General features: G+C 28.7%; 1 protein-coding gene across 5 annotated transcripts in view; it reads right to left on the bottom strand.

The window, feature by feature from the left end:
* LOC100213305 (diacylglycerol kinase eta) overlaps positions 1 to 19,670 on the bottom strand; it is a 113,538-nt gene that overhangs the window by 52,336 nt on the left and 41,532 nt on the right. For all 5 annotated transcript variants that reach the window (XM_065788633.1, XM_065788631.1, XM_065788632.1 and 2 more), the window contains 2 exons: positions 4,060 to 4,172; positions 2,671 to 2,787 (listed from right to left, as the gene is read on the bottom strand). In XM_065788633.1, the coding sequence (XP_065644705.1) occupies positions 2,671 to 2,787; positions 4,060 to 4,172 (230 nt within the window). The remainder of the gene's footprint in view (positions 1 to 2,670; positions 2,788 to 4,059; positions 4,173 to 19,670) is intronic.

Genomic DNA, 19,670 nt, shown 5'->3' on the forward strand with positions numbered 1-19,670 from the left:
TCAATGCTGTTCATGTTTTTCGGTGAACATCCACATATACATTGACAAGAGCTTGTTACATTTATAAGATAAGGCAGTATAGACTTTGCCATCTATCATTGTAACTTGAATGGTTATTATTAGTACAGAAACTAAATGTAGTAACATTAGATATACTGAAAAGGTTAGAAAAACTTAAATTATTGTTTTGTGGAGGGAGAGAAATAGGGAATGAGGGGGAATGCAGCAACAATCACCATATATAAATCAAAAAAATTATTTTATTGAAACCATTGGTAAATACAAAAAAAATTCTATATTTGTAAATGTAAACTTTGCATAATTGATTTGTAGTTAAAAAGTTATTACAAAAAATAGTTTGAAGAACATATTAAAAACATATTTTTGCAATAAATACTATGAAACGAATATGATTTATTTGTAACAACTTTATTTATTGCGAAAAGTTGCAAAATATTTATGATGCATGGCTATTTATATACATTGAGCATTAGATTTACATAATCAAATGTTTGGAGGATATTGGAGAATAGTTAGTTAAGTAGTAAGTAATAGTTAATAGAAAAAAAAATATTGAAAACTGTTTGTCACTGATGCATAAAAACTAAGGATTACACTTATGTTAAATTGTTTTAAAAAGTCTGAACAAAAAAAATTTGACTTGAAACACAAGTCAAATTTGCATGCAAATAACTGCATAAAAAAACGTTTCAGTAAATATTTAATGTTTTTTTAACTAGGTATTTCCTCTAACGAACATATTTTCATTATTATGACAACAATTTTTTAGTATTTTAGCACACTCTGCCCTACTGTGTGTTGGTGCATTTTTGTGCTAATATGTTGTTTTCAGCATTATTAATAACAACTTCTGCACATTGCATTGATTTATTGGTAGTGAAATATTATATAATCCATTGTGCTATTGTATTGAACTACCTGAGTAGTGGCTGCTTGGGGAAAATAATTCTGTGGAAAATAATTCTACTGTGAAAAAGAGTTTTTTCAAACTAGTTCTTTTTATAGTTGTAGCCTTTCTTCTCACATGGCCAACTCTATGATGTGTCCTTGCTTCTCACATGGCCAACTCTATGATGTGTCCTTGCTTCTCACATGGCCAACTCTATGATGTGTCCTTGCTTCTCACATGGCCAACTCTATGATGTGTGCTGGAGAACAAGATCATTTATTAGGTTGTTTTTTTGTCATTTAACAAATGTTTCACAAACAATGTTATATTTACAGATGTACTTAAATATATAAATGCTTTAAATGCTTCTATGACTAAACAACGATGATAAAAAAACAAGTTTCCAATTTTTGTATATGTTATTTTTCCTTTTAAATATAATTTTAATTTTTTTTATTTTAGATATAACATATGACGTATGTATAGATAAAGGTATAACACAATCGATTATATTTTGTTAATATGAAAACAAATTCGTTAAGGAATTGCAGCCCCTGTTTTTATTTAAAGAGAAAGAGCAAAAAAACTTATTATATTTTATACTTTAATTCAAAAATTTAAAATAAGAGTAGGGAGGGGAAAAACCCGTTGTTACAATCTATGTTGTTAAAAAGATATTTTTTGTTCATTTTGTTGCATTTGTCATTATATTATTTAAAAGTTGTAAATAAATTTTGTTGTATATATGTTAATATTTTAATTGTTGTATATATGTTAATAAATAAATTTTGTTGTTATATATACTTTTATTTTGCTTTTTGCTATTATTATAATAGTAAAAAACGAATCCATCGAAAGTAGAGCTCCTCTTTATTTAAAAACACCATTATTTTAAATTAAAAATACTCTTATCTGCTGAATAAATGGGGAGTCTTAATAAATGGGAGGGTTCAAAATATTTTGAAAAAGTGGTTTTTAATTGATGATTTTTATTAGGAAAGTTGTGATCCCACTTCCAATCCCGATCCCAATCTTGCTTTTATTTATCTATCATGGGGAGACTTACGATATAAAGTTTTTTTTTAATTAGTAAAGTTTGCGCACTTTAGAGACAATAAAGAATTTTCTTTCTTAAAGTAAAAATATTGCTAAACTGTTATATGAATATTAATTTGTGTGCGAAACAATTGTTTAATTCATTGTAAAACTATTTTATATAAATATTAGAGGGGAGACCAAATAAAAAGTTAAAAAATCAATAAGCATCTAAACCCGGTATATCATTAAAGATTTTCAATTAAAAATATAAAGTATTAATCGTTAACTTAAAGCCAAGGTGAAGTATTGTTATTTTCAGTCACTTAAATCTATTGAAATGCATAAATAAAGAATAAGTATATAAATAGTAGGTGCGGAATATATATATATATATATATATATATATATATATATATATATATATATATATATATATATATATATATATAAAATATATATATATATATATATATATATATATATATATATATATATATATATATATATATATATATATATATATATATATATAATTAATTAATTCAAAAAATAACTTCAAAAAATCCAACTATTTTGGTGTGGATTGAAAGAAGAATCGAAAATAGTTAACTTTTTGCATTTTCGATAAAAAGACTAAATAAAGAATAAGTATATAAATAGTAGGTGCGGAATATATATATATATATTTACTTATTTATTTAATATAATAAATAACACCTTACTCTATAGTCGCACCAAAGACAAGTGTAATCTTGTAGAGCTTTTCTGCTACCACAAGGCTTAGAACAAAATGCACATTTCTTGTCAACAATATTTCCCTTTATCCATTGATGAGGCATCTTGGATTAAAAAAAAATTAATATAAATAATAAGCAACAAACAAACAAAAAATTGAAAAAATAAATTAAAGATAAACATATATATAAAAGTAATAAGTAGTAAGAAAAAGGTTTTATGTAGTTTTAAAAGGTTTTATGTAGTCTTAAAAGGTTTTATGTAGTTTTAAAAGGTTTTATGTAGTTTTAAAAGGTTTTATGTAGTCTTAAAAGGTTTTATGTAGTTTTAACATATAATTAAAATAAATCATAATAATTTTTATGAAAAACAAATTTAATAAACTAATTACAATAAAACAATATATTTTAATTGCAATTATCAAAGTTTAATTGTTATTTAATATTTTTATTGAATATATTTAATAAAAAATTATTTAATACAATAACTCTTTAAATTTTGAAATAAAATTCAATTCAAATAAGACTAATTTATAACATGTTTAAAAGATTCTTTATTTACTACAAATAGCTACCAATATTTTACACAAAACCAATATAATTTTCATTAAAAAGTCTACTCTAGTTCAAACAGTATTAAAATGCTCCAAATTGCATGAACTATTAAGTAATGGATACAAACTTTGTTTATCAGCCTATGATGAGAGATTGTTTACGATATAGAATTTTATTGCATGTAAGATCAGTAACAGATACTCGATTTTTAATAAAGTAAAGAATATTTAGATGGTAGCAAATTTTTATTGGTCTCACAAAAATATGCTCATAAACTTGTGATTGAATGAATGTTCAATAAAAGAAAAATTAAATTATTGAATAAATTATTTGACAATATGCGTGTGCAAAATTTTATGCTGCAACCAAAGTGATTGCAATAGTTGTCTCTTTAAAGCCCATATAATTTGTATATGTCCAAAAGAACTAAAAAAAAAAGTAACAAGAACTACTTTCCTCAAAAACAGTGAAGATATATGTACATGATTAACAATCATAATAATTTGAGTCACATTCTTCTTTATGTAGAACACAATAATACTAGCTTCAATAACTATGAAGAATAGTATATTCTGTTATCAATAATTGAAAAAAAAAACTTGGGCAAACTATAAAAGAACCATAGGATACAAAAACTATAAAGAAAAGTAAAAATGTAAAAAAATCAAGAGTGGAAAGTAAGTAGCATAAGGAATTTTTTTTGAACTATCGTTTGATAAACTTTAAAACTAATTTTTTATTAGAATATAAAGCTTATATTAAAAAATGATATATAATATACATATAATACGTATAAAAGATTTTTATATTTAAAAAAATTACATCTTGTGTGTAACCAGCACAACGAACATCTGGTGGAATATTATCCAGTGTGGTCCACTTGCAGCTTCTAGGTGCATTTGGTGCACAACTTTTGTGAGACTTAAATCTGCACACTGTAAGAAAATAATAAAAATTACAATATGAATAATAATAATAGAATAATAGAACATGATAAAATGCAATAACAAAAATAAATATGTATAACCAATGTTTTATAATCAATATTTATAATCAATATTAAACTATATCACAGTAAAAACTGATTTACAATACAAAATTTTTTTTTTTTTTTTTTTAGATTATTCACCTCCCCAAGGCCTGAGGGGGGCCACTACAATCGAGGAGGCTATTCGTTTTTGTGTGTGTGTTTTTTTTGTTTTTTTTTAGTTGTTATTCGTGGTGCAACCCTCTCTTAACTCTTTAACTCCGAAACACGAACCTTGCCGAGCAAGGCCGCTGCGCGGAGAAACTAAGTTGAGCGCGGTACTTCCAGGGACGTGGTGGGAGTCGAACTCCGAACCTCTTGCTTACAAAGCGAGCACTCTTACCACTACACCACTACTGCATAATAATGAACACGTTAAATATCAAATTATATTCTTTTAAATAGTATATAGTAGTATATTTGCATATTACTAATACAATAGTTATATTAAAGAGTGTAAAAACATTTAAAATTAAACTGAGTATGGAATGATATAAAGTAGAAAATAACTAAATCAAACAAACAACTTATGTTTAAAAAAAAAAAGTTATATTCTTTGTAAAATCTTACAAAAATTGTAAGCAATAAAGAAAAAAGAAAGACAATAAAGTGGTTTTAAACTAAAGCTCAGAAAAAGTTGATTAAACCTAAATTCATCGCAAATAAGTAAAATTATCAGTATATGCTCTGAGTGAACATGATAAAGATTACAACAATTTCTGACAAGTAGTGCTAGTCTTTTTTATCAGGCTCTCTGAAACATCATTAGTAAATCTTGTGGCACTGAGGATGGAGTTTCACCTACATTAGTTTAATTATAATTAGATCTTACAGTATCGATCTGTAATATATACCTGTACAAATATATGCTTGTGTGTACGTGTGTTTGTATATACATTTTTTACTCTGCATTTTTTGTTATGTTTGTTCGAAGTATATATTTATTTGCTTGTATGTATGTATATTGATATACTTAAAAACTTACCTTTTATCTTTACACTTTCATACACATTATTTGGTTAACTATTATTACATTAGCTAATGTTAACAATCAAATCAATGCATGCTTAGCTTGATCAGATGAGGGTTGAACTAATAGTTTGTAATATTGACCATTACCTATGCTCATATTATGGGCTGACTGTTTGGTTGTATTTAATGTTTCTTGAGATATTTCTTACCTATCAGACTTTTTATCGATTTTATACATTCTTAGTACATCCTTGTGTACTATCTAGATCTTTATATTTTCTCTACATCTATAATCATAAACAAATATTATGATACACACTGAACACGAGTAAATGCAAATAATTGACTGACGTAAAATGAATCTTTGCAAATATGACTGGCTGAAAATAAGTCTTATAACAATAGAACAACAAATTTTAAACTAGTCTTACACACCAGGTTGGTTAGATTTTACACAAGGTAAGATTCAAAATTCAAAAAATAACTTCAAAAAATCCAACTATTTTGGTGTGGATTGAAAGAAGAATCGAAAATAGTTAACTTTTTGCATTTTCGATATGAAAAAATTTTTTGCTGTTATTTTTTTTTTTTAAATACTGCATTTGTAACTTCCATGATGAGATTATTAATTTTGAAAAAATAATATGTTTGTGCTAACTTATAAAAACTATGCTAATTAGCTCACTACCAATAAGGAATATAATTTATTGTGAATCAGTAGAATAACCACAGCTAAATTTTAACAGAAAAAAATGCCACCATTAAATTTTGATTCACCTCAAACTTTCTCCAGCAATACTTTGTGACAAAGTGTATATAAATATCAATGTTTTTGAATTCAAATTGGCATAAAAATTATATATTCAACTAACTTAAATTTTTTACTTATATCCAGATAGTTTTTCAAAAAACCGAAAGAGAAAAACATATATATGTTTTTCTCAAATATATATATATATATATTTGACAAATATATATATATATATATATATATATATATATATATATATATATATATATATATATATATATATATATATATATATATATATATATATATATATTATATATATATATATATATATTTTTTTTTGTTTTTTTTGTTTTAACTAATTCACCTCCCCAAGGCTCAGAAGACCATTACAGATGAGGAGGGTACTTAATTGTGGTCATAAGCCTCTCTCAACTCTATAACTCCGAAACATGAAACTTAACGAAGTGCTCTACCACTACACCACTACCGCATATATTATATATATTATATGCATATATATATTATATATATACACACACACACATATACATATACAAATTTATTTGTGAACAATAAAAAAAACTATAAGTGAGGCATTCTTAATTTTCTTGTTTATTTATTAGTGTATTGTATATTTCTTGTCTTTGTCTTGTATATTTATGTGTGTATATATATATATACATATATATACATATATATATATACACATATATATACATACATACATACATACATACATACATACATACATACATACATACATACATACATACATACATACATACATACATACATACATACATACATACATGGTTTATGGGAGCAATTTACGGCTTTCAAAAAAGTATAATTTTATACTTTATAATTTATAATTATTTAAAAATAATTTTTTTCTCTCAAAAGTACAATTATCATTGTAACTAAAATGAAAAATGAAAAATCATTTTTATATTAAAAAAAAACTAATTGCATAATAAACTGCAATACTTTTTAAAAGGCATGGTTTAATATAAAATTATTACATTCTAAGTTATACTGATAAAATATAAAATTGTTTAACAGATAAAAAAAAATAAAATTATTACACTCTAAATTATTGCACAACAATTTTTGTTTTATGTAAAGAGTTTTATTTTATATATTAATTACTTTAATATATTATTCACTTTTATTGTGGAATTTTTTATTGTTGTAATAATTCTTAAAATGCCTGCATTCTATTGCAATAAGAAAATATAAAACATTTTTTTATAAGCACTAAAAACTCTTATAGCTCTTTATCAAACTTTTGATAAAAAAGCAACAAATGACGTTTGTATGTAACTATTCTTGTAACGTTTATGTTACAAATATATGCTTGTAACAAGTATAAATCTAAATTTTGTATCTAATAAGCAACTTTTTAAATGAATAAACAGATAGCTCGTGCAAAAACCAAAAGCTCTAGTATATATATACATATATATATATATATATATATATATATATATATATATATATATATATATATATATATATATATATATATATATATATATATATATATATATATATATATATATATATATATATATATATATATATATTAGGGCTGTCCAAAAAAATTTTTTTTTTCAGATTTGATTGCATAGTTGTTTATTTTGTGCCATTTGACATAGTAATTAACTGTGCAAAAAATCTTTCCAATCAGATAATGTTTAGGGGCTGCTCAATGACCATAAAGTTTTACGAAAAATGTGAAAAACATGGAAAAAGTAACAAAGTTCCACAAATTTCTAAAACCCGGTTAATTAGATTTTTCAGATTTGATCAGTTTTAATTATCTCTAAATATTAAATTCGGAATACAAATTACAATCCACATCCACTTTAGACTGGTTTATTAGCAGAGAATTTAATGAAATAAAATACTGCAATACGACTAAAGTTCTGCGGTTTTTGTTATATCAGAATTTTTCCAAAATAAAACACTAGGATTTTTGACTCTTTGTCATTGATTAAAATACGAATTATAAACAAAAAAACATATGAGCAATTAACATTTAATTATCGTAATTTTATAGTTCGTGCAATGTTAATGCTAGCGAGGACTATAACTCTTCAGAGTACACTTTCTGGCATCTGGCACTCGCTTTCTGTGATCCTCAACCACCTGAATTAACCTCTGCATTTCAGATTCATTCCTTGTAATCGATTCATTAAACATCGACATTAAAGCCACAGATCGTTCGGCAGCATCATTTACTACTTTCAATGAATATACTAAATTTTTTCCTTCTTGGTGTTCTGGGGAATCATTCCAGGTAGCTGGATCGTTGTTGAACAGAAAATCAATATCAACCTTCATTGACCGCAACGCACTTGCTGAAACTGATGTCACCAGCATGTCCAGAGATTTCTTCTCTAGACTTTCAATGTTCTTTAATTTGATCAACCTTTCAGACCAGTTCTCACCGTGAAATTTCATGTTGGAAATCAATTTTTGCTTCTCTTCCGTTTGAAGTTTGTTTGAAAACAAAGCTAGTGGGACCAATTCTGGTGAAAGGTACCACAAATGGTTTTGAAAGTTCTTGACTGCTGCTTCCGAAATCGTTTTATTCACAACTGCAAACTGCTTAAGTTGCTGAAACAGAAACAAGTCATTAACTGGAGCATCGCTGGCATTTGTGCATGATATCCAAGATTTTACATAAACCAGACTAGCAAATAAGCAAAATTCACAGAGATTTTTTTCCTCTTTTGTGGTCAACTTGAACTCTTCACGAAATAAATAAATCTTAAATAACAATAAATAACCTTGGCCATCCAGCGAGCCATGTGATAAGCACCAGGGATCTTGAAATGATAATTTTTCTCTTCTTGATCAGGCAGTTTTCCAAGTATTAACAGACAGAGATTCATGATTTCTTTGTAGTCATCCCTTGGCATTTTAACATGCAGGTTTTCTTTGAGGAATGCAATCACTTCATTTTGTAGTTCTTGCACCAGGGGTATTCTCATTCGAATGTCATCCAGAGGTTTAAAATTTCCTTGATTAACTTTGGGCCAATATTGCTGAAATCTCTGGAAAAGAGGTATGTTGGGACCAGATGATGGTCCAAATAGTGATCCAAACACTCCTGCTACTATGATCTCATGAACATGGTGTCTGCAAGCGAAATATAACAAATTTCTACCTATATGTTTCTCTAGAACTACACATGCACCATTTTTGGAGCCAGTGTTAGAGGCTGTAGTATCAAAACTCATTCCAATAACATCACCAATTATGTCCCAGAAATTAAGCAGATGAATAACTGCTTTTGCTTGGGCTTCTCCAGTTCCAGCTGATAGTTTTGCTATTCCAAGTATTTTGTCAACATTGTGACCTGTCACACCTACAGATAGCCGGTCAACATTTGCTTTAGGGGCTGCAGAATTTGTACGATCTATCATCAGTTTGCCATCCCAGTGGACGATTAATGGTGGTTTGTCCAAATCGCAGAATTCAGTTCGAACAGTGGCTTCAATATTTGATCGATGATAGGTTCGTTTTCTACGGACTGTAGAACGTGACAATGATCCATCATCGAGGTTCTGTCCACCAGCCCTTGCAATTGCTGCTGCTAGTATAGTAAATTTTGTGTCAGATAGATTAATTCTGTCTAATGTTGATGAAACATCAGGCGAGTCAAGAATTGTATCTAAGATACATTGTCGTTTTGGAGTACTTGCTAAACTTGATTCAGCTGACCCTGAAGAACTTGCTTTACTGACTTGTTGTCTGTAATAAACAGGGATTTCTATCTCAAAATCTCTATCAACCATTTTGTCATTATCAACAGCATCGTTATCGTTGTCATCACTATAACTTTCATCATGTAAAGGTTCAATAACAGGAACTATTGCACTCGCACCAGATTGTCTTTGCTCTTCTTTTAGCTTTCGTTCTCTCTCTGCTTGTTTCCTTGCTTCATTTCTTTCTTCTAATTTTGAAAGTTCTTTGTCCTCTCCAAACATCACCATTTTTCTCTGACATCTCTGATCCAATAAAAATTCTTTATCTTCTTCAATTCTGATCATGGTTTCAGCATCCTTGTGGGCAATGTCAAAAAGTAGGCCAATGGTGTCTGTAAATGATTTCTTTCTCGATTTCTGAGAATCTGACAATCTGGATTTTTTTTTTTTTATTAATTTAAATTCCTGGACTAAAGTTTTCAACTTTAAGACTACATTCAGATGAAATGCTGTCGGAATACGGGCTTTATTCCAAATAATAATCAGTTCATCAACAGTTGTTTTATGACTTTCAGGCACTGACTTTTTGGTTGAATTAAGATGATAAAAAAATGTTTTTAAAACATCAGATGTTAAGGGAAGAACTTTATCTGGAAGATTTGGCTCTGGTTGTCCAATTAAAAAGATTTTGGTTTGAAGTCGTGTAGAGATAGCAACACGAGATGATGCTGCCATTTCAATGATAACTGAAATATTATGAGAAAATCAAAACTCAATACCATATTATACAAACTTATCATTCAGTTGTTGGTTTATGCAGCTGCAGCAATATATTATAATAATTATTACTAAAGAAATTAAATAAATATTTTCAAATTAGAAATTATTATTATCTGCACTTAATAACAAACAATACACTACCAGACTACCATGCTAGTTTTCTGTAATAGGTTACTAAAGTTAGGTACTATCAAAATATTAATACATTTGTTGTCAAACTGAAATTCCAAATAAAAATAATATTTATACTTGTAAACCTTTTTATTCTGTTTGAACAAATTCTAAATTGAGTTAAATAATAGTATTAAAATTATGAATACAAATTTTAACAAAATGATATAAACACAGTTGTTTTAAACACTAGCAGACATTTTTTAGTCTGGTGCCCTGATGACAGTTAATCTGCTGCACTTTAATTAATCTATATAGCACGCAATCAGACAATATTTCAGTGGAAAAAATCTAACTAACCAGGTTCTAGAAATTTTTAGAACTTTGGAACTTTTTACATGTTTTTGACTTTTTTCGTAAAACTTTATGGTCATTGAGCACCCCCTAAACATTATCTGATTGGAAAGATTTTTTCCACAGTCAATTACTATGTCAAATGGCACAAAATAAACAACTATGCATTCAAATCCAAGAAAAATTTTTTTTTCCTGTGTTCACATGAACAGCCCTAATATATATATATATATATATATATATATATATATATATATATATATATATATATATATATATATATATATATATATATATATATATATAGTGTATTGTATATTTCTTGTCTTTATATTCTATATTTATTATTGTAATATAAGTGCCAATTAAAATGTAATAAAAAATTCAACTCAAGCAGGTAGTTAAAAAAGCTTATTAATTAAAACACAAGAAAAAAAAAGGAATGACAATTAAACTTGGACAAATCTAATTTTTGGTACTTAAAATAGCCACCCTTGGCTTTAAAACACATTTTTACATGCCTGGGCATCAATTCAATCAATTTCATGTATAGTTATTTTGAAATTGAGCTCCACTTACTTTCAAGAACCTCCTTTAAGTGTGCTTTGCTTGTGATTTTAATGTTGCACACTTTAAGTTCTGTTTAAAGCCAATCGTTTTCAATGGGACATGGGATATCAATCAGGTGATCAGACACAACATGTCAATAAAGGTTTATATATATATATATATATATATATATATATATATATATATATATATATATATATATATATATATATATACACATATACTCCATTTTTTCCATCAAATATTGGTATAGATGAGTAAAATTTTGTAAATAAAACTAAGAACAATGATGCAATTACTTTTTAATCAAAAATGTTAACTAATTGAGGAAAGGTATTTTAGGTGTTATTTTCTATCCAAAAAAAAAATTAAAATCTGAACTAATTATGTTTATAGCGCACTGCGCAGAATGGCAAAATAATAAACTTTTTTATACATTCATTCTGGGTAACATCAAATTTGCTGATAACATTGAATAAAAACCTGTAAATGTTTTTAAATTTTTTTCTTTGGTGATTTCTTAGTCTGTTCTTCAACCAACAAGAATATAATTTGAGATATGCGAATATGATTACTTTTTTTTACAGATTTTTACCATAGTTAAATAAATTTAATTTGTCAAAAATAATGGTTTTTTTTTATTTCAGTGACACAGTCGAAAGTGGTGATAACATCATATTTTTTCAATTTAGAATATTTTGTATTATATTGTAAATATCAATTAAGTTTTTTGGTATTTTATTGAATTATTTGAATTTTAATATAAACTAAAAAATATATAAACTTATATGTTTTTTGCTAAACATGTCAAAGCCCAATTTTAGCTTTAAAGTTCAATGTTTAGTATTGCCTTAGGTCCATTTTCTATATCAGTGTGGAGAAGAGCAGAGGTTGCGTGATTTTGCATTTTAACATCTAATAAAAGGTATTAATAATCCTTTCAAGAAAGATGGGGGAATAATTTACATCGAAAATAGCAATATATACATCTTGCAAGACAGTGCCAGAGCAGTATCCAGGGGGAAGGAGTGCTATGGGGCCTCCTGTGAGAGAGAGGGAGGGCTCAGCCCCCTTCCAAAAAAAAAGATCAAACAGAAATTAAAAGAAGCCTTTATCATAAGTTTAGTATCTATCATAATTAACTATTATATTACAATTTTTCAAAAAATCGCATACTTAAAAAAAACAAACATTTAGTTTAACATTTTCTGATTTTGAAAGTTCCTCTTTCATGTTTATTGAGTGCCTTTTTCTGTGGTCTGCCACATTAAGTAGCAGGTTCTGTTTTAATGGCTCATTCTGACACAGATGGGTGAAATCTTGAATCAGTTGAATTCCTCTTTTAACCCATTGATAATCTGTGTAGATACTTGTACTCTAAGAAATTGTGTCAGTCCCTGAGAAATCATATTGTTAATTAACTATGAATAATAAAAATTAAAAAGACTTACAATTACATATCTAAAATATAACAATAATAATAAAAATAATAATAATATTAATATTAATAATAATAATAATAATAATAATAATAACGATAACAGCATTTTCGCTATTATGCTTTTACTTGCAGCTAACTTCCATCCAGCCTGTTTCCTTCAGGTTTAGAAGTTGAAAAATCACCTAACTCTGAGGATCCAACCAAATTGGGCAGAATAGAATATTCTTCATGTTTAATTTAGGAAAGACAGATTTTCCAAGTTCAAATGTTTCAGATCTGGGACATTTCACCAGAGCTTGGGCAATGCCATATCGCACATTCTCATTGAACTGATCAACTGCTAGTGCAAGAACAACATTTCTTTCAGTTAAGCTCTTGATAGCTGCATTTGAAACAGTTTCATCGAAATCTGCATATAGTGCTATGTCTTTGATTGTACTCAAATCCACATTTGGTGACTAACTCACCACTAACGATTTCAAAAACCACATTGCATGAAACAATCCTGCGTACTCTGCAACTTGGTGGACTATTGATCTATCCTTCTTAGTAATCAAGCCAAAGACAACGTCATCCATCTGGCTGGCTAGCAGTTCCATGATCATATAATATAAACATTTAGCAAGAAATCTTGCATGGTGTGCTACAATTGGTTTATGAAAACTGAACTCCTTCATCTTGTCACTTTCAACCAGACCAGCACAAGCTCTGCTAAATGTTTGTAATCACCACAAGGAAACTCCTTTGTGAACAGTATAGCTTCAAGATGCCCATGAACAACAAAATAATGATAACAATTGTTTCACTGAAAAATAACTTTGCGGAAATGCTCCCTTGTTTGCACTCTAGTCAAACGTATTGAAATTCTGCAAACCAATCTTGGGCTTGATAGTTTCCCAAGAATTTTGAAACCTTTTCAACAGATGTTCATTGAACCCATCAGTTTTCTTTCCAGATGCTGCCTGTGCCACATGCTGAAATAGTAGCAATTCAAAATAAAAGATCAAACTATAAAGTAAAATTTGTAATTTAAAATTTGTAGAAAATTCAACTTTATGTGGAGCTCATAGACATGATGTCGACATCCAAACCATAGTAATGGTTTTTCCATCTGTTTCTCCAATAGCTGCAACCTCCTTCAACCAACCTTAAAATGTTTTTCCCATATTTAAAAATTTACTATAACCATTTTTGACTTTAATATCAATTAAACTATACCCACCTGCATTTGAAACTGTAGTATCAAAACATATGCTGAGAATATCATCCCAAAGATCCCAATACACAAGAAGTCCCTTAAATGCTGTTGATTAAATCCACAACCACCTGACATTGGAACTATCCCTAAAAGCTGTTCTCTCTCAAGATCAGGAGATGTGACAAGAACAGCCATTCTGTCCACATTTCAACATCAAAATGAATGCAGAGAAGTTTTTCTCTTTGCTTCTATAATGAAACCTTGCTTAATTTTATTTCCAGTCTCATTGATTGCTGCATTAGTTTGGTATCTAGCAGAAGAGAGTGAAACATCAAAATCTAATATATTTGCCTCTGCTGAAATAATAACATGTGCCATTGTAGCAGTATGGGCAGAACTCTGTATTCCATATCATATTGATTTTGATCTACCATTAACTTGATAATCAGCATCCTTCCCATCATCTACATCCTCTACACCATCATCATTGTTTATTGTTCCAGAGTTCACAACAACATGTTCAGAAGTTATATTTCACTGCTTTTGTGTACATCCTGCTTTTGACAACCATTACAGCTTTATACTCTCCCTTTTGATCTTCCAAGAATGTAACATCTGCAAGTCTCTCATTTTTGACAGAGATATCAAACAACTTCTTCATTTCTTTCTTGAAATGTTTCCTTTTTCTCACTTCTGTTGGAGAACTTCTGATTTTGCTCTTTGCCAGCTTTTTCTTTCTTCCAACTGAAGTATCTTTAACTTGGTATTAACAATAGTGTATTTTTGTGGTAAAAAATTTACTAAATGTATTATAGATTATAGCATTTTTGAATTCTTAATAAAAAAAAGAGCAAATTAAAAAAACAATATTTTGGAAAAGTAGTTAAATTATATTTTTAATGGAAAAGTCTAAAAATAAGGAATAGAACTCCTCTGCAAGAGATCCTTTACAGCACCAGCCACACACTGGGTTATTCCTTCTGTCTGGCATCCTGCATTACCTTTGCACCCAATCTCACAAATCTTAGTTGACAATGGATTCTTAGAAACAACAGAACTCTTCTTGACACTGTTGAAACTACTTGAAACCATCTCTTTCCTTGTTTTTGTTAGGTTCCAGTGATGAAGTTGGAGAACTTGTTCTCCAGTTAGTAACTGAGAAGCCGGAAGAACTTTAATAGCATCTTCCAGCAAGAAGATTCTGTGTTTCAATCTAGTATCCTTTGACATTTTTATACCAACCTTAAATCAATTTGTTATGTTCAATTTTTTTTTTTTTTTTTTTTACAAACCATACAAGAGAGGTGGAATTAAAGATTTGCCCTTATTATTGATATTATTAAAGATTCTTCAGAAGTTACGAGAGCCTAATTTTTTAGATAATATACGAGATTTCATGACCTGAGAATAGCGGGTTTTGGCGTTAGACAAAACTTTTTTACAATTGTTTCTAGCAGTAATAAACAGACGTCTGTTTTCTGGAGAATTGTTTTGCTGATAAATATGGAAGTATTGGTTTAAATTGGCAATCGCAGCAGCACAGCGTGAGGAAAACCATGGAGGAGAGTGAGGCTTGACCTGGTATTGCCGAGAGGGAACAAAAGATTCAATGCCAGCCTGAATCCACGAAGTTATGTAAGAAGCACATTTGTCTACAGGAAGACGAAAGATTTCTACCAAGGGCCATCACAAAGTAAATCACGGAAAGAATCCCAATCAGCTTTACTGTAGTTGTAAGAGGTTCGATAATAGGGGGATTCAGGTGATGAAGAAGAATGAGATATTAGTTTTAAAGAGATCAAACTGTGATCAGAAGCACCTAAGGAGGAATGTGGAGAAACTGTGCACTGACTAGGATCAGAAACAAGACATAAGTCGAGTAGAGAAGGTAAATGATTTGGGTTGTCAGGAAAGCGAGTTGGAAAGTTGATTATTTGAGTTAGGGATTGAGAAAGGCAAAAGTTGTGGGCTTTAATGCCTGCCGAATCAGTGACACTAGAGCCAAGCCATTCAGAGTGGTGAGCATTAAAGTCACCAACAACAACTATATTAGCTGATGGATAAAGAGAGAGGGCTTGGTCAATATGATCAGAAATAACATCAAAAAGAGTGCAATCTTGAGATAAAGGAGAGTGATATACAGGGGCGTGGTGGCTCTAAAAAGCCCATGCGGGATTTTTATTAAAAGGCCTTTATATGCGGGATTTTACCATATATGCTTGATGTAAAGACCCATACGAAAAATTATATATATGTGTGTGTGTATATATATATATATATATATATATATATATATATATATATATATATATATATATATATAAATATATATATATATATGTAAAATTAATATTATTGTTTGCAATACTTCAAAATAAAAATGGTAACAACACAATGTAGCGACCACGTTTTTGTTTTGATTTTCTTAAAACACAACTTTACCGCAAGCGAATACGATTAGTATTTTATTGTTTGAAGAACATAGCCTAACACAAAATTAAAAATCAAAGATTTTAATTTTTCTATTACTATATAATGATATATATTTTATTGTACAATAATATAAAATTTTTTAAATTATGTATAATTTTTTTTCTAAAATAAATATTGAAAATCTTGAAAAATAAGAAATTCTTTTTATTTTATGAGAAAATTCATTTTAGTTTATGCTTTTGTTTAATTCGGTGTTTTAACTTTTTTTAACATTTTCGCATAAACAGTAAAAATGCCGCTCTTAAAATGGTGCCGCTATGGACATAGTTTAAACATAAAAGTTTTTATAATGTGGTTTCATTTAGCAGTTCATCATCCTATTTTTAATCTGTCTGAGGACAGGATATTACGGACTGATTTCTTTATTTACATACAATAATATAAACTGTATAAAAATAAAAAACTTTATTTATTATTAAAGAAGTTTATATCTGTTTCGAAACGTTACAAAAGTGTAAAACATGAGTTCGATCCTTATTTATATAAAACATAGTTTAAAATTTAACACTAAAACATTTTTCTTAAATAAATAAAAACGCAATACAATTACTATATAGTAATTGTATTGCGTTTTAATTTATTTAAGAAAAATGTTTTGGGGTTAAAAGTTAATTCAAGTCCAACAATAATAATAGCTATTATTATTGTTGGGTCTGCGGACTTTCTTAAATTTATTTTGTCAACATTAGGATCGTTAAACACCGTTTATGGGTTCATTATTTTCTCATGAAAAAAATATCATAATAAGTCTCAAAACATCTACTTTGTTTTCAGGGCAATATTATTATTATGCAAAATACTAATATAATTGCGCTCAAACTCGAAGACTTTTTAAATCAAGTGAATAATAAAATTTAATTTGTGCTTACATAAATATTTTAAATGATTGTGGAATTTCTTTAAAATATAGAAACAATTAAAATTTGCCAAAAGGCCCATACTTAGATGAAAAAGTGAAAAGCCCATGCAGTAATCCCTCTGGGGCCACCACGCCTCTGGTAATATAGAACAAAGAGGAAGGCAATAGAGTGAAGTGGTGCTAAACGAAAGCACATGAAAGAATAGCCTGTGGATTCAAATCTAGTTTCACAACAAATGGGTGAATTCTTACGAATGTAAATGTCATCAACACTAAGATCACAAGATGAGACAGCTGAACTCAAATTAGTCTCACAAAGAGCAAGTAGGTCTGGCAAACTTTGCAAGAGATAAGACTTAACAGAAAAAAAGTTACTTCGAAAACCACGAATATTAGTGAATGATAGGTTTAGAGAACTTGGTGATGATGATGGTTTTTTGTGTTTTATAGTTTTTGGTACTTTATTCATTTTTAAATTAGATTGAAGAACTTGACTCAAAGCATAGATAGTACTCAGAACACTGTTTAATAGCCCAAGCAATTGCCTCATTACTACTAATAAACCATAAGCCGTAACAAAGGGCTCCAAATGTGGCCTCCGCAATGCACACCAAAAGTACAAACAGGGACACCATCCATGCGCAACATGGCACTATTAATACTTTGATATTTTTCAGTTGTTGATGGAATCAGACTCTCTGAGAGCTACCACAGAGTTCGGGAAACCTGACTACCAGCCGGCCTCAGAACCATAAAACTGAATTTTAGAGCTGTACCCTCATTAGGAGATAATAGAATGAGTTGCCTAATCATAAAAACAGAGACACAAGCAAAACCCATGCATTGAGTCAAGAAGATCCAGCATTCAACATCCTAAACTGGAAACAATGTATTAAAAATACATCTGTGCCAGCCTAATAGATGAAGAAGGGGTGGGAGGCTGGTCAACAGATAGAATCTGTTTACCCCTTAAGTCTTTGCCTTGGAGGCCTTCTACAAGACAGTAGCTGGGTGCATTTAACATCTGCCCAAAATGAGTATTTTTATTGAGACACTATCTCTAGCCTTTACTCAACCAAGAGCCCCAAGGCAGGGGGTGTTTTAAGTCGGAGTTGGCATCTCCTGGCCTTTGCCTAAAAAGGCGTATCCTACAAGGCAGCAGGACATGAAGCAGATTGTACTGGGTTACATGTTACTAATAGCAGGATAACCTGATCTGACTTAAGTCTGAAACTAATTTATTTTAAAAATAACTTTTCATTGACAATTTTATTAAACTCATTTTTTTTCTTTGGTATCTAATAAATATCAATTTTTTTTAAATATGTGATTTGAAAAATCATAATATAGTAGTTAATTATGATAAATACTAAATTCATGATGAAAAATTTGATCCAAATTTGAAGAAAAGAAAAGAGGGCTCAGCCCCCCACCAAAAAAAAATTTGATTTTTTTTGGTGGGGGGATGAGCCCTCTTTTCTTCATGGACTTGACTCAGGGCAGTATCCAGGGGGGCTCTAGCCCCCTAGAACCTCCCTGGATACTGCCCTGGCACTGTTTTGCAAGATCTATTGCTATTTTAGAAACTGTTCCTCCATTTTTCTTGAAAGGATTATTAATGTCTTTTATTAGATATTAAAATGCAAAATCACGCAACCTAAACATTGGACTTCAGAGCTAAAACTGGGCTTAAATTATTCACCAAGGGTAACCACAGCACATGCACACATATGCATTTTGATTTTATAACTAAATATATATATATATATATATATATATATATATATATATATATATATATATATATATATATATATATATATATATATATATATACACACACACACACACACACACATGTATATATATGCATATATATATATATATATATATATATATATATATATATATATATTTATGTATATATATATATATACACACAGTGGATTTCATAAATTTAGACGCACTCATTTTTTTTTACATATATGTAAGAAAATGCTTAAAATAAAAATAAAATAAAAGTGCTACCGCTATGTTTGATATATAATTTAGTAGAGAAAGTGAAACTCTATTATAGAGTACCTTATTTTTTTACAGGATGTTTATTACTCATTCTATACCAATTAATACAAAAAAGTTATTTGATAAGCTTGATTTT

This window comes from Hydra vulgaris, chromosome 01 (genome assembly GCF_038396675.1).
Source record: "Hydra vulgaris chromosome 01, alternate assembly HydraT2T_AEP".
NCBI classification, from domain to species: domain Eukaryota; kingdom Metazoa; phylum Cnidaria; class Hydrozoa; order Anthoathecata; family Hydridae; genus Hydra; species Hydra vulgaris.